This window comes from Nothobranchius furzeri, chromosome 7 (assembly GCF_043380555.1).
Source record: "Nothobranchius furzeri strain GRZ-AD chromosome 7, NfurGRZ-RIMD1, whole genome shotgun sequence".
NCBI classification, from domain to species: Eukaryota; Metazoa; Chordata; class Actinopteri; order Cyprinodontiformes; family Nothobranchiidae; genus Nothobranchius; species Nothobranchius furzeri.
Window position 1 is genome coordinate 54,882,630 of NC_091747.1, and position 12,238 is coordinate 54,894,867.

At 43.5% G+C, this 12,238-nt stretch overlaps 1 protein-coding gene across 2 annotated transcripts in view; it reads right to left on the bottom strand.

Annotated features, from left to right (window-relative positions):
• pola1 (polymerase (DNA directed), alpha 1) overlaps window positions 1–10,452 on the bottom strand; it is a 70,924-nt gene extending 60,472 nt beyond the window's left edge. The window contains exons 1-26 of one of the 2 annotated variants that reach the window (XM_070553220.1): window positions 10,281–10,452; window positions 9,835–9,962; window positions 9,669–9,765; window positions 9,518–9,592; window positions 9,333–9,448; window positions 9,191–9,253; window positions 8,965–9,063; window positions 8,726–8,879; window positions 8,490–8,652; window positions 8,220–8,380; window positions 8,017–8,129; window positions 7,454–7,567; window positions 7,296–7,370; window positions 7,049–7,187; window positions 6,810–6,964; window positions 6,648–6,732; window positions 6,463–6,524; window positions 6,199–6,288; window positions 5,979–6,095; window positions 5,718–5,893; window positions 5,512–5,641; window positions 5,315–5,434; window positions 5,145–5,235; window positions 4,939–5,063; window positions 4,718–4,867; window positions 4,304–4,426 (exon numbers count right to left, since the gene is read on the bottom strand). In XM_070553220.1, coding sequence (XP_070409321.1) covers window positions 4,304–4,426; window positions 4,718–4,867; window positions 4,939–5,063; window positions 5,145–5,235; window positions 5,315–5,434; window positions 5,512–5,641; window positions 5,718–5,893; window positions 5,979–6,095; window positions 6,199–6,288; window positions 6,463–6,524; window positions 6,648–6,732; window positions 6,810–6,964; window positions 7,049–7,187; window positions 7,296–7,370; window positions 7,454–7,567; window positions 8,017–8,129; window positions 8,220–8,380; window positions 8,490–8,652; window positions 8,726–8,879; window positions 8,965–9,063; window positions 9,191–9,253; window positions 9,333–9,448; window positions 9,518–9,592; window positions 9,669–9,765; window positions 9,835–9,962; window positions 10,281–10,329 — 2,970 coding nt within the window. In that variant the 5' untranslated portion in view covers window positions 10,330–10,452. Of the gene's footprint in view, window positions 1–4,303; window positions 4,427–4,717; window positions 4,868–4,938; window positions 5,064–5,144; window positions 5,236–5,314; window positions 5,435–5,511; window positions 5,642–5,717; window positions 5,894–5,978; window positions 6,096–6,198; window positions 6,289–6,462; window positions 6,525–6,647; window positions 6,733–6,809; window positions 6,965–7,048; window positions 7,188–7,295; window positions 7,371–7,453; window positions 7,568–8,016; window positions 8,130–8,219; window positions 8,381–8,489; window positions 8,653–8,725; window positions 8,880–8,964; window positions 9,064–9,190; window positions 9,254–9,332; window positions 9,452–9,517; window positions 9,593–9,668; window positions 9,766–9,834; window positions 9,963–10,280 lie in introns of both variants that reach the window. The other variant, XM_054751108.2, reaches the window with a different exon arrangement.
• Window positions 10,453–12,238: the final 1,786 nt, after the last annotated feature.

Consider the following 12,238-nt stretch of genomic DNA (forward strand, 5'->3'; position numbering starts at 1 on the left):
ACACGGCCTTAAATGGCTCTAATTTGGGAGAAGAACCTTCTCAATCGGGACGTGAAGATGCAAAACTGCTCAAAAGTCTGGAATCATTTGGAGATATTCTTGCTTTCAATGGTCAGTCGTGAAATTAGACCGAGAAGAGTGAAAGAGCAAAAATGCAGACACCATCAGCATTAGAAATAAAGATTTTAACGGAAATGATGAATAAACTGCAGCTGATCCAGATATTAAATAGTAAAATTATCTAACAGGTGATTGTTAAGTAAAAATTGTTCCTAACGTGTTCTTATTTTCTCTTTTTTTCACTTCTCTTGTTACTAACGTGCTTAAAGTTATTCCTCAGTAGAGTCGCGCTGAGCTGGTGTCCATCAAATCACCCAGTGAGAGGCGGGGGACGTGGACAGGTCTCTAGTCATCCCACTGACAGTCACACACACTCGGGGTCATTTTTGAGTCTCCAGTTAAGCAGACATGGATGTTTCTGGCCCGTAGAAGAAACCCCCGAGTACCCCGGGAAAACCCACGCGTGCATGAGAACTCCACACAGAAGGGCAGCAGCCTGGATTTGAACCTGCAACCTTCTCACAGCACAGCAAAAGTCTTTCTAACTGTGCTAACATCAACTGAAATCATCTTTGACAAATTCAAAAAAATAAAAGATTTATTGATTACTACACTATCAAAACCATAACGTGGTTAATTTTGTGCGTTTCCGTGGAAATCAAGAACATTTCCTAGCGGTCCCAATCTACGGTGGTGTAAACATCACATATTTGAATCCAGTCAGAGGGAGGCATGATTGTTTGATCATATCACCCAGCCCTCAGATTGTTCATTTTCTCAGAATAAATTATTTAATTAAGCCGGCGCATGTAGGATGTAGAAATGGCTCACGGCTCAAAGTGAAAATCGCAATCAGCCCAACACTTTGCAGCGAGGCTGCGGTGTCGACCAGCGTGTCCTCTCTGAGAAACCTCGACTACCACAAGGAAACATTTTGTTTGATTGTGCGCGGCGTCACCTACGCTAGCGCGATGAAGTACAGCAAGCAAAGAGGGACAAAAGTAATTAAGACGGACCTGAGCAGAGGAACGCCCACCTGCACAGTTTTAACAATGTAGCTCCGCCAGCTGAACACCAAGCATGGCTGGAGGCACAAGCGGAGCGACAAAATAACAAACAGGCATAGTGAGCTGCTGCCCTGCCCTCCATTAGGGAACACAATGAGTGTGTAAGAGGATCTTAATGAAGGAGTCCCCCGAGGCAAAGCCCAATGCCTCTACTGAGGACTTCTACTGTTAGAGCTCATTAAATGAACATGAGTCCTATCACTGACATGGTGGGGGGGGGGGGGTCGTTACAACACCAGCCGTAGCCGTTTGAGCGTGCACTCCCATTAGTCCAACACCATCAGACTTTCTATGAAATGGAGTTTCTTCCTGGATGATTTAGGATTAAAAACGGAGACACAGAAATCGTTAAGGGAGACAGGTGTGAAGCAGGACGAAGTAAGAATAAAAATGATGCACTCAAGTTAAGAGGAAAGAAGATCCTGAGAGTGAGGCGACAGCGCCGCCTTGTGGAGGACGGCGGGAGTGCTTCAAGGGTAAAGATCAGGCTAAAAGTCTCGTTTTGTTAAAAAAATACTAAAATGTTTACCAATAATCACTGCAGCCACACCAATCATAGATCAATAATTCAGTAAAACAGCTCGTGCACAAAAGAAAAAGCAATTAATGCTTGAAATAAAGAGGATTTCTGTACCTTACTTAGTCAAATTTCACAAAAAAGTACTTACATTTATTTCTTTTTTTATTAAACTAATTTATTTTTCTGTACAAACAGTAATCATAATTTAACAAATTCTCTTTTTAGAGCAAAAATAAGACAAAATGTGAATATTTGTGTACAAACTAAAAGTTTTATCTTAATGCAGAACAAAAATAAAACATCAAGTGTAAACCACAGATATATGTGTAGAAGCGACGTGGACTGGGACCGTCTATCAGAGCTGGCATAGCAGCGAGACGCCATCTTGGATAGGTCTCCACTCGTCCCCAGAACATTTATTTCTACAGAAGCTTATCAAACTAAAAAAAAACACACACATTATGCTTTGGCATGATAGTTAAAATGAAATTATTATTAAATTAATTAAAATATAAATCCAACAGGTAGGTTAGAAAAGTCAACAGTAATCTCACGTGTTTTCAACAGAGCGTCGGTCGTTGCAGGCTGCACTAAAATGAGCATAACTTCTCCAGCTGGGTTTGGATCGAATCATAGCTGTGTGAGATATGAAACACCTACTCTACAAACCTGGAAAAAAGAATTTCTAGATCCCAAACAAATAAATATACAGTATGAATAAAAGGTAATTTTTCTTCTGAAATAATAATAATAAACTTTATTTGTAAAGCACCTTAAAACAAAAGAGAAAAGCAACAGCCACAGAGTAAATGCAACGAATAAGAATGCATATCCTTCCATCTACTCTCATCCCAGCTGATTCACACTCGGCTGCAAACCGCTGCAGCGAAAGCCGAAGATCACGTTCTGATGAAGCCAAAAGGACCACATCATTTTCAGAAAACGCAAAGTATCACATGAAAAAAGCACAACATAAGAACAGTTTCAAACAAAACCACACAGAAAGATTTAAACTAAGAATAATTTCATCTACCAGAGAATGAGCAGAGGAGGAAGGATGAAGATGAAGCTTTATGAAATTCCAGATATTTCCAGATGTTAACTTTAATCGTGTTAATTTTCACAAAATGCAGCAAGACTGATTATTTACTGCATTTTCTTAGCCCGCAACCTCCAAAGTGTTATAAACAAGAAGCAGGGCATGCCAGCAGACAGGAGGAACGGCGCTCATTATTAAGGGTGTTTCGGGGGTTTTGGGTTCCAGGCAGAACCTACTGGATGTTTTTGGTCAGAACCAAAAAGAGGTTCTGACTCTGGCTTAGAACAAACCCCAGCTGTACACATGAGAGGATATGCAGCAGTAAAGAATGTTAGATTTTACATCAATAATGTATTTATTAGAGCCGTGACTCGATTAAAAATTTTAATCTAATTAATTAGAGGCTTTGTAATTAATTAATATAAATTAATCACATTTTTAGAGTGTTTCTGTTTTAACTTAAACTTCTATTTTCAACTTTAAGACACGTTGTTTGTGATAGTTTACAGAGTAGTGAGAACACGGAGCGTTCTCCCAGCGGCAGCCAGGTGCCTCTCGTTTGTCTGATTACTTTCATAAACTACTGTTAGGGCACAGAATTATTCTGTCTGGTGCTTTCAGCGCTGCACAGATGTTACGTAAATGTTTAAAATACAGCTTACCGCAACTTTTGTAAAGTTTCCGGTGCCACCAGGCAGCTGCAGCAGAGACGATCTCTAAAAAATGTCCGTGACACGGACTCCGTTGTTGTCAGGAAGTTTTTTTTCCCCCAAGTTAAGAAAAGAGGCGGACGGGTTTCCTAAATCCTGCATCAGTCCAAGCAAGGCAACTTCTTTCTGTTTTTATTCCGTTTCAGTAGCCATTAGCACTGTGCATTGTTGTGTGCGTCAGTGATATTCGGTCTACGAGGAAATTGTGCAATGACAAAGGTTCCACCTCGCTCGAAATGCAAGCTGTGATTAAATGCGTTAATTTTATTCTAATTAATCATAATTAATGCGTTAAAGTCCCGGCCCTAGTTTTTATTGTTCACTTGTGTATTTTATGTAACTTATTATTTTACGTTCGTGTAGGTGAACAGCTTATTAATGGAGCGTAGAATTTAGTTTAAAACAGGCTTTGATGCCACTGCGAACCTTCCCCTCCAATCATGGATGTTACCATCAGGCGGGACCTATAGGGATGTGTATTGGTGAAATTCTGGCGATACGATACTTATCACGATACAGGGGAGATGATAGGATATACTGCGATACATTCAGCCAGACGATATTAGTGATTTAATAAAGAGTACAAACGGATGCATAACATGTTTAACATGGGGTATCTGAACCATAACAGAGGGATTTACATTACATTTCACAGTGAAAACAAAACCCATTGCACTCTGCTGCCAACTAGCGGTCGGCATTTAAATTGCACCAAAAGAAAAGAAAATACACAAATGTAAATGTGTAAGTTCTTCCAAAAATTCGATACACGGCTTTTGAAAATCAATACAGTACTGCAGAAGAAAATATTGCGATATATTGCATCATCAATATTTCCTTACATCCCTAGGGACCTACAACACTGCATGTGTCCCTGTCAAATGAGTCGATACACATCTCCACCTACCTCTCTGCCTTTGTGTGTGACCAGAGCAGCGAGCGGTTTGGCGTAGAAGCGGCTGTAGCTGAACCCCAGACAGCCGTACATGCTGTTAGCCGTTAGCTTCAGGGCCTTCTGACGGATGTCATACTGAGAAAACGAGAATCCTTTACTTTTGCATCTCTTGGAGGAATGAACTGTGTGTGTGTGTGTGTGTGTGTGTGTGTGTGTGTGTGTGTGTGTGTGTGTGTGTGTGTGTGTGTGTGTGTGTACCTGCTCCTGCATGTAGGGTCCACACAAAAATCTCAGAAGACGTAGTCCACACAACCCCCTAAAAACATGTGTGTGTGTGTGTGTGTGTGTGTGTGTGTGTGTGTGTGTGTGTGTGTGTGTGTGTGTGTGTGTGTGTGTGTGTGTGTGTGTGTGTGTGTGTGTGTGTACCTGCATGTAGAGATCCGTATTGACGTCCTGCTGTCTCATCAGCTGCTTCACCTGCTTACGTCGTTCCACCAGCTTCCTGATCTCTCTGGGCAGAATTCCCATTTCCAGGTCGGGATCTGGAACCTCAGGAATCTCCTCTGGATCGTCCTCCTATAACCATGGATACTAGGGTTAGCCTCTAAAAGCCCAGGTGCATTAGCCGTAGGTTGGGTCCCGCGTACCTCATTCTTCCTGCGGGAGCCGAGAGCCTCTCGCTGCACGGTGGTGAAGCAGATGTTGAACTCCTGGATGATGGAGGGGTACAAGCTGTTGAAGTCCAGCAGCAACACAAACTTATCGTAGAACCCTACGGAGACAGGAGAAGGAAGGTTTAAAGTGAAAACGGGTCATGAAGAAGTGAAACATTTCACAGACAAATGGGCCTCACCAACTTTAGGATCCAGGACCAGACCGCCGGCGTAAGCCGCCTTCTTCTTCCTCTTTCCTTTTCCTGCATCCGCATCATCGTCCCCCTCAGCCTGGAAGACAGACAACAGCAAACAACGATTAACGGAAGAAGCTAAAACAAAGTTTGCCTGTTTGTTGCAGCACCCTCACAGTCTCCAGCTGAGCTTTTCTGAAGGACGGCTTGTCGGGGACGATGTAGTTTTTGTCGTGGAACGCGTGAAGCAGCAGGAACTCGTTCCTCTCCGAGCGGCCGCCCATCAGAGTACGAGACTGAAAAGAGACCGTGGAAAGGAAGTCAGAGACGGAGACAGCTGCTGAGGGCAGCAGAAGCGGGACTTTGTGGTTACCATGACGTTTCCGGCGATGTTGGTGATCTGCAGGGCGAGAGGAAGCACGTTGAGCTCACACATGATCTGCAGGATCAGCTTGGCGTCGGTCCACGTCAACTCCAACAGGTACAGCAGGTGGGGAGAGTCGCTGAATGACACACAGATCTATGATCCACACGGGTAAAGGTCTTTTTTATCACTTTGATCCAATAAGCTTTACTCACCTGTAGAGGTTCCTGATGGCCTCCTGGGGGACCGTGGACCTCTCCACCTTCAGCACCTGCGCCGCGAGCTCAGTCAGGTGGTAGCTCTTACAGCGAATCAGCTCTTTGGCTGAGATCTCCACGTCGCACACCAGACGGCCGCAGGTCGCACTCTTCTCTGCAAAGGCGCCACGACCCTGCAAACAAAAAACAGTCTAGCTAGCTGCTGCGTGAGCGGAAAAACACTTTTCTAGTCCCGATGACGTTTGTTTACGTCCTCACCCCTAATTTGGGCATATTGGCCCTCCGGAGACGGCCGATTTTGGACCAGTGGGGAACCTTGCACATGTTGATCCTCTGCAACAGAACCTCCAAGTCAAATCCAAAGATGTCATGACCCTACAAGAGAAAAAAAACCAACAAAAAGGGTTAAATGTGATTTTTAAACAGGAGAATCTCAGCTTTCCGGCTTCTGGTTTCATCCGGAGTGTTTCTGACTCACCACCAGCACATCAGGGTCGATCTTATGCATCTTGGCGAGGAAGAAGCCGAGCAGAGCTCGCTCTGTTCCCGCTATCTCCACCTTCCCGTTCTAGCAGAGAGGAGGCACAAAAACATAAATCAACTTTTGCCGTTTCTTTACTCATCTTTAACAACAAAAACTAGACAGAGGTGCACGACTGGAACAAATCTGTGCACCTAATCAGCCAATCGAAGCTCATTTTGCATTTACTTTGTCTCAAACAGACAAACTAGGACGTCTCACCTTCTTCCTTACTGCCTCGTTAAAGTCGTAGGGAAAGATGCAGTCAGCTGGTTTACTGATCACTGAGGGAACAGGTTTTATTTAGACATTAATGAGTTCACTGCACATCTTATTTTGAAAAGCACATCAATAATAACCAAGATTTCCCCCTTTATAGCATAAAAATGACAATTCTAATGACTCACCACAGAAATGAGTCTGATGCGGAGGCTGAGGAGGAGCTTTATCCATGTGGAACTGATAATGAATGAGTGCAGCTAAAGACACGATCTGCGGAGGGTTAGGGTGCGTGAGCGACAACATTCAAACCAAACGAGAAAATTACGCGTCCGCCGTGGCGTTCTGACCTCGTTGTGGTGCGTTCTGGGGTTCTGAACCGTCTTCAGGCTGATGGACATGACGGTGAGAGGCGGAGGCGGCAGGTCTTTGATCACAGAGACTAAATCACTCCTCAGAGCGAGGGCCTCCACCTTACACCAGCTGGCCGGCTGGCTCGTCAGCTCTAATGCAAACGGGGTGGAGGTGCTGGATTAGGAAGACTCTGCATCGGAGAGGAAAAACTAAATATCTTTACATTTTGGCTTACGTGGTGTTTTGATGTCCAACCAGCAAGGGCCTTTGATCTTCCTGCTGAGAAGAAAATGCTCCAGGCTGGAAGTGTTTGTCCCGAAAATGTGGGAGAATGTCGCCCCCTTGAGGTCAGGGGGCAGAGCGGGGTGTTCAGCCTGGAAAAACACAAAATATAAAAGATATTAGTGTGTGTGTGTGTGTGTGTGTGTGTGTGTGTGTGTGTGTGTGTGTGTGTGTGTGTGTGTGTGTGTGTGCGCGCTCACAGAGTATCTGATCTCCAGGTAATCACACTGACTGGGCACATCAGGAATTTCAAAGGCGTAGTTTTTCTGCACCGGCTGAAAAAATAAACAACACATCAGATCAAAACACGACGCCATTTTTTCTTCTCTCATCGTCTGTAAATGAAACGACCTCTGACCTTGGACTTGAACTTCATGATCTTAAACTTCTCTAAGAGCTCACTGAACTCCTGGTAGACCTCCATCATCCCTACAGGCGTGTCCGACACCTTTCCGCTCTTTGGGTCCGTTTTCTGTAGTTTGATTAATGGAGCATGAGGTAAGAATGACATCTTGTGGTGAAACGTGGGTACTGCAGCCCATGTTTATAAACAAACTAGCTCGCCGATGAGTAGATATACATTTCACTGTAATATCAAGTCGCTGGTAAATGAAAAAAGTAGCTAGTTAGCATTGTTAGCTCAATGTTAGCCTCTAGCCCTCTACAGTAAAAATGGTGGCACTTGTGATCGGCAGCCTCGCCTCTTGTCAGCGTGCCCCAGGCTAGCTGTGGCTACAACGTAGCTCATCCCCCACCAGCGTGTAACTGTGTGAATGACTGATTGTGTTGTGAAGCGCCTTGGGGGGTTGTGGAACCCTAAGAAGGCGCTATACGAATACTGGTTATTTGGGTTAGGGTTACCACAAAACAGACAGATGCCGTGGATCTGGTTTCTCTACGGTCTGAGAGAACGGCACTCACAAATTCACGAGGCAGAAGGTACATGATGCGTTCGATGTTCTTGACAGTGACGCAGCAGCTGACGTGACTCTTTGCCGACTCGATCCAGACTTTCCCAAACAGGTACACCACACCTGGAACAGAGTTTAGGCCAAACACGCACCTGATTAGAGCGTTAAACTACAACAGGGGTTGTTTTAACTGCAGCTGTCATGAAGCCACACCTGCTTGGTTGTACGGGTCTTCAAACGCATCCAACCAGTAAAAGCGGAAGACCTGCTCCCCGTCGGAGCCCTCCACCATGGGGAGCTGGCTGGAGTCCACCTGCACCTCCACAGGAGCTGAACTCTCCTCTTGACCCCAAGAGACTCCAACTCTGTTGGACCTACAAAATCAAAACGATGCTTGAATCTGTCTGAATCAAACATTTTACAAACTTATCTGACAAACTCAAATAAACACATCTGCCAATAAGGATGAAAATAAAAACTCACATGAGAACGGGATCCTGAGGCTCCACTTTAGCTGCTGCTGCTGCTGCTGCTGCTTTGGGTTCAGGCTCAGCTTCTTCTTCAACTACAGGTTTCTTCTCCTGCTCAAGATCGACCTCCATCGGTTCATCGAAGTCCACCCCCTCGAACGCCACAGCGTCGTTTTCTAAGAGAAACGCCTGAAATCAAAGATGTGTTCTTCACAGCTCTAACTCAACAGAGGAGTAAATCATTCCAACCTTCCACCTCCTTCGGCTCCTTCACTTCTTCTTTCCTCTTTTCCAGAGGACGATGGGAAGTGGAGGGAGGAGGCGGAGCTGACTGCTGAGGGGCGGGGGTTAAAGGCGGTGGTCGGATCACTTTGGCCTTTAACCCCGTAGCGGAGGGCGATTCCTGTTACCACAGGTTTGACGTTGAGTACTTCACCGATTCTTCTGAGACCTTTAAATTTCAAAAAGCAAAATAAAATAAAATCTACCTTTGAAACGTGGGGTTTGACGGAAAATGGGTTCATGGGGGATGTCATCGGCTTCTTTTTCTTTAGGGTGACCACAGGAGGAGTCAGAGGAGACGGTTTCTGGGACACAAGTGTACGAATGTCATTAGAAACACTGAATTGAGTTTAGTTCCTTAAACATGATGTAAACGTTGGAACAAATACTGGGCATGGTGCAGATAGATTCATTAGACAAAACACCAGAAACCTCAGCGTTCAGGTCCTGTAAGATATCTCCCAGCAGGTCATCTTTGGACAGATCAACATCTTTCTGGAAATATCAAACAGAAGATGAGTGTGACGGCTACACGGTGGTGTGCAGAACGGACCAACGATCATCATAAACACACCTCTGCTGGTCGTTTCACGTTGCTGCTCATGAAGAGACTCTTTATCGTGTTTGGTTTGGCTACGGAGAGTTTCTTCGCCGTGTTCTTCGACTCTCCTCCTTTAGCGCCTCTTTTTCCTGCTTAAACAAAATAAAAGGTTCACACAAACAATCCGCCCGTTTACTGAGCTTTATAAAATATCTCACCTCTTTTTTCTACTACATCGTCTTCTAAATCATCATCAAAGATCTCCCGTCCATCCTCCGTGTATCCTGTTCCGTCTATAAAACAAAGATCAACATGAATCAGGGCGCTGACGTGAACCTGAGCGGCGGAGTCAGAGGGACTGGACCGTACCATCATCTATGATCCAATCGTCCTCCTGCCTATCTCGGACTATCTTGGAGTACTGCTCCTCATCCACCTCCTCGTACACGCTGGTGATCTCATCCACCTTGAGCAGAAGCAGAATAAAAGTCAAGCACATAAGTAAAACAAAACATCAACATGATGTCTCTCCCACCTCATATTTAATCTTCTGTCCCAACTTGGCTTTCTTTATCTGCTCCAGAGCAGATTTCCTCCCAACCTTCTCCCTTTTCTCTCGTCTGGAGCGAGACTTGGCCAGACCACAGGAATCCCCCTGATCATCTGAGGAGATACAGACGCAGTTTGACTTTTTGATGCAAGAAACTCAGAAAGAAGCCCTTAAACACGACCACTAATGACATACTCCAACCTAACTAGTTGTATGTCAACACTTAACGGGCATTTAAGTTAATTCCTCAAAAGAAACCGCACGAAAATAACATATTTATTAAGAAGACCACCTAAACATGTTATGTTCCTTTTCATTCTGACGCGCAAATAAGCTGAAGTGGGGAAACGTAGCAGGTGTTGTAAACTAGCTAACTTGTTAGCGACTTTCTTTGCTAATATGTGTAAGCTAACACCCGTTAGCAAACTCACCGGCGTCAGGAACGTTCACATCTTTATCCGAGTTGGACACTGGAGCCATGGCCTTGTATATGTTTTTCTATCTAGTGGTTAAAATGACAGCTGCTCAACAACGACGGCGGCAAGTCAATACAACAACAGGACAGTCCGCGCCAAAGCGCCTTCCCGGGGAAACTCATATACAGGAAGTGACGTTCTGGAGTTCTGGAAGACTGTTGTATCATATAGTATTCCAGATTCTAGAGGTGGAGAAAATAAACAATAATAATAATTATTATAATTATAATAAATAAATAAAAACGTTATACAGATAATATAAATTGATATTAGCGCAGTGTGACACGCTAAAGCCACAGTGAAAACCGTTAGTTGAAAAAAGTTTAACTCCCACAGCCAGATTTTCAACTTGCAAGTTTATTTTTGATAAATTTTTATTAAGAAAATTTGATAAATTAAAAATGATATCCAAAAATGTCCGTTCGTATTTAACTCAGCCAAACAAATCAAAATATTTGGACAAAAATGAAATTGCATATACCTGAAATTCAAATTAACTCTACAAAATAAAATGTACTCAGGAATCCAAAGTGTTAACTTTACTGTTTTCTTTAACCTTTATTCAACCAGATGAGTCGATTGAGAACTCTTTCTCATTTACTAGGACGATCCGGCCAACAGGTAGCAGCAAAAGCAGATTAACGTCCTTGAGGGTATTAAGCTAAAAGCAGATTTAGAAAAATATGAAAATTAAAATAATTAAAGTTTTAGATGTTCTCATATGTTAAAAGTAGACAAAACGAGAGCTCTTCTGATTTAAGAACATTGCGTGTCCACTTATTAAATGATACATCGCTTTGCCCCAATTTCTCCCAATTAATTGTCGTGCTGTCCCGCATATGTCCACATGGGGGCAGTGTGTCACAATCTAATGGGCCATTCCCATCTGTACCGGGTTGGCGTAGGTTGTTTACATATCTGGGTGGCCTGGTATTTTCCCGGGCCAAACCAAGGCTCATTCTCAGCCCTCTTCTGGAGGGGGTCTGCTTCAGGCCGACCAGGGCCAACACACCCAGTGCTGACAGCAAATTCACACCTTCCATTAGAGCAAGCCTCTGATTGGTGGGTAGAATCAGCCCACATGGGCTTAAGGCAAGGATGTGTGGAATCAACCGGGCCAGGCTGGGGCCGACTGGCGCTACCCGGCCCGGGCTGACCCGGTACAGATGGGAATGGCCCATAAAGTCTCCTCTGAGGTCTTAACTGTGTTATTATGTGGATTATAATAAGTAACCCCAACAAGGCCACATTATTTAAAAAATAAGTCATGTGGAAATAAATAACCTTCTCAGTTATTCCTTTTATTCATTTAAATACATTGGCAATAATAATAGTAATAATAATAATAATAATAATAATTGTAGTAGTAGTAGTAATAATAATAATAATAATAATAATAATTATTATTATAAAGCATTTATTTGTACATGTAAAAAACCACGATGTTCTCTATATCTGTACCTCTGTGAAATCAATTTCCATAGAAACCAGCTGGGCTTGTAGAGGACACAAAAGATTCCTGTCCCAGATTGAGGCCACTGCAGTGTGAGAGCAATAAGGACACAAACAAAGAATGTTTTGTCCATTATTACAGTTTATTTATTTTTGTTTTTTTGTTTGTTTGTTTGTTTTTTGCCTAATGCATGTTCAATTCTAACCTGCCATCAAGATGATATGTTGTTTCTATTCACATTTTCACATTTAAGTTGGCAGACTGCCTGCATTTTTTTTTAACTATTTAGAAGCGTATCTGTGCATGGTCATAATTTGTGATTGTTCACTGACATTCAAACTGGTGTTTTTTGTTTTAAATGGGGGCTCTGGGTGTAATCCACTTGTCTATGGATTAAGAGGGAGTTCTAACCAGTTTGGGGCCTCCTATACAAAAGGAGGAGGGCTCATGCCTGAGAGTC